Source organism: Arachis hypogaea, chromosome 3, assembly GCF_003086295.3.
Source record: "Arachis hypogaea cultivar Tifrunner chromosome 3, arahy.Tifrunner.gnm2.J5K5, whole genome shotgun sequence".
Classification (NCBI taxonomy): Eukaryota; Viridiplantae; Streptophyta; class Magnoliopsida; order Fabales; family Fabaceae; genus Arachis; species Arachis hypogaea.
Window position 1 is genome coordinate 22721299 of NC_092038.1, and position 2472 is coordinate 22723770.

At 33.4% G+C, this 2472-nt stretch overlaps 1 protein-coding gene across 1 annotated transcript; it reads left to right on the plus strand.

The window, feature by feature from the left end:
• Positions 1–249: 249 nt before the first annotated feature.
• LOC112789860 (UDP-glycosyltransferase 79B30) lies at positions 250–2193 on the plus strand. Its single transcript, XM_025831954.2, has one exon. It carries the CDS (start codon positions 692–694, stop codon positions 2093–2095), a length of 1404 nt encoding a protein of 467 aa, XP_025687739.1. The 5' UTR covers positions 250–691; the 3' UTR covers positions 2096–2193.
• Positions 2194–2472: the final 279 nt, after the last annotated feature.

Consider the following 2472-nt stretch of genomic DNA (forward strand, 5'->3'; position numbering starts at 1 on the left):
ATTTCGTAATTTATAAAGTAAATAACGTTTTTATATGTTTAATTAGTTAAAAATTATATATTTTTAAATTAAAAAATTTAAGATTTATTTATTTTTTATATTTAAATTGTACAATTTTTTAATGAAAATAGTGCATAATGCTTTTAATCTTTTTATTATATTTATTTTTATATTTAAAAGTGAGAAGTGAATAAAAAGTATACTAAAAAATAGTATAAATAACATTATTTATAATAATAAAAATAATATTTACATTATTTTTTATGTATATTTTTTTATACTTTATTTTTGTATCATAAAACACAATTTTTTTATTTTTAATTTATTAATTATTTTAGTATAAATAATATATATTTAAATGCTGTATACAACGAACATTCTCCCTTATGTAAACCTTATCCATTGTTAATATCTCTTACTAATCGTTTCTAAGATTCATTCAAATTACCAACAATGGAATCATCAACCAGCTTTTCTGAACATAGGAATGTATGCATGGCTAGCCCTTGGTCACCAAACTGTAAATAATTATTGATGTAATTATCAAGTTAAATTACATATATTACATCTTTTAAATGCGGTCATTTCGGATTCTGTTTTAATCAGTCCACCTAACATCAGGTTTTTATCTCGCAAAAAGTATTATATAACCTAATCCATCATCAATCTTACTCATCCTTTCTAAGGTTGAATGAAATCAACAAGAATGGAATCATCAGCAGCTTCTTTGAAGATAGCAATGTATCCATGGCTAGCTCTTGGGCACCAAACTGCACACTTCCACTTAGCCAACAAGTTAGCCGAAAAAGGCCACAATATCACATTCTTCGCCCCAAAAACAACACAATCCAAATTAGCTTCCTTCAATCACCACCCCAACCTTATCACCTTTGTCACCGTCACTGTTCCTCATGTTGAAGGCCTTCCACCACATGCTGAAACCACCTCAGATGTGTCTCCGCCTTTGCGTGCAGTCCTCATGACTGCCATGGATCAAACTCAACAAGTAATGGAAACCCATCTTTCTACTCTTAAACCTGATATTGTTTTCTATGACTATTTCACTCACTGGTTGCCACCACTGGCAAGGAGTCTAGGAATCAAAGCCATTCATTATTGCACTGCGCGTTCTGTGATGGTAGGCTATGTTCTCTCCCCTGCAAGGATCAATCAAGGAATACACAATCATGTTGATCTAACGCATCCTCCTCCAGGGTACCCTGCTTCGTCGTCTATAACGCTTCATACACATGAGGCACGACAAATATATAACATGAGAAACATAACTTTCGGCAGCAATGTTCTTTTCGGTGAACGTATATTCACTACCATGGTTGAATCTGACGCTTTGGCATATAGAACATGCAGGGAAATTGAAGGGCCTTACCTTGACTACGTAGAGGAACAATTCAAGAAGCCTGTGATTCTATCAGGACCAGTTCTGGAGCGACCCAATGCTAGTCTAGACGAAAAATGGGGTTCATGGCTTCAAGGGTTCAAAAGAGGTTCAGTGGTTTATTGTTGTTTTGGAAGTGAGTGCTGGTTACAACCAAATCTGTTCAAAGAATTGCTGCTGGGTCTTGAACTCACCAACATGCCGTTTCTAGCGGCATTGAAAGCCCCAGTTGGGTTCGATTCAGTTGGAGAGGCGCTACCAGAAGGGTTCGAAGAGAGGGTTGCAGGAAGAGGAATTGTGTATGGAGGGTGGATCCAACAGCCATTGATATTGGAACACCCTTCTGTGGGTTGCTTCATTACACATTGTGGATCAAGCTCGTGTACAGAGGCATTGCTGAATGAGTGTCAAATAGTGTTGCTTCCAAATGGTGGTGACCAGTTCCTTAATGCAAGAATGATGGCAAACTACTTGCAAGTTGGTTTGGAAGTGGAAAAGGGGGAACAAGATGGATTCTACACCAAGGAAAGTGTGTGCAAAGCTGTCACTATTTTGATGGATGATGAGAATCAAACAAGTAAAACACTCAGAGCTAACCATGCTAAATTAAGACACATTTTGCTTCTTAAAGATTTGGACTCCACTTATATTGACAACTTCTGCAAGAACCTTCATCATATTATAAGGGAAAAAAATTAATTTCTAGTTTTCTAGGTACTTCATTTTGAATTTAAGTGCAGATTGTATCTCATAATAAATCATTTTGTGTGAAAAAAATATGTTCTTTTCATTTCAAATTAATTATCTTTTTTTATTTTTTATTTTTGTTGTAAATTGAGTGGCGTCTTTTAATTTTAAGAAGTGATTAATTATATTTTAGTGATTTCTGTACATATTTTTATTTATACAAAAATTTCTAAAATCTTTTTAAACAAGTGTTTCTAGTTTGTTTGTTTGTGTTTTATTTGAAAGTTACAAAAAAAAAGGTTTTTATGTTATGAAAATATTCTATAGTAGAAAATAAATGTTAACCCTATTAACAAATTTATTAACATAAATTGGCACACATAAATGAG

What these genes read in the sequence shown, in the direction of transcription:
- LOC112789860 (XM_025831954.2), top strand. Translation starts at nt 692, where the DNA reads ATGAAATCAACAAGAATGGAATCATCAGCAGCTTCTTTGAAGATAGCA.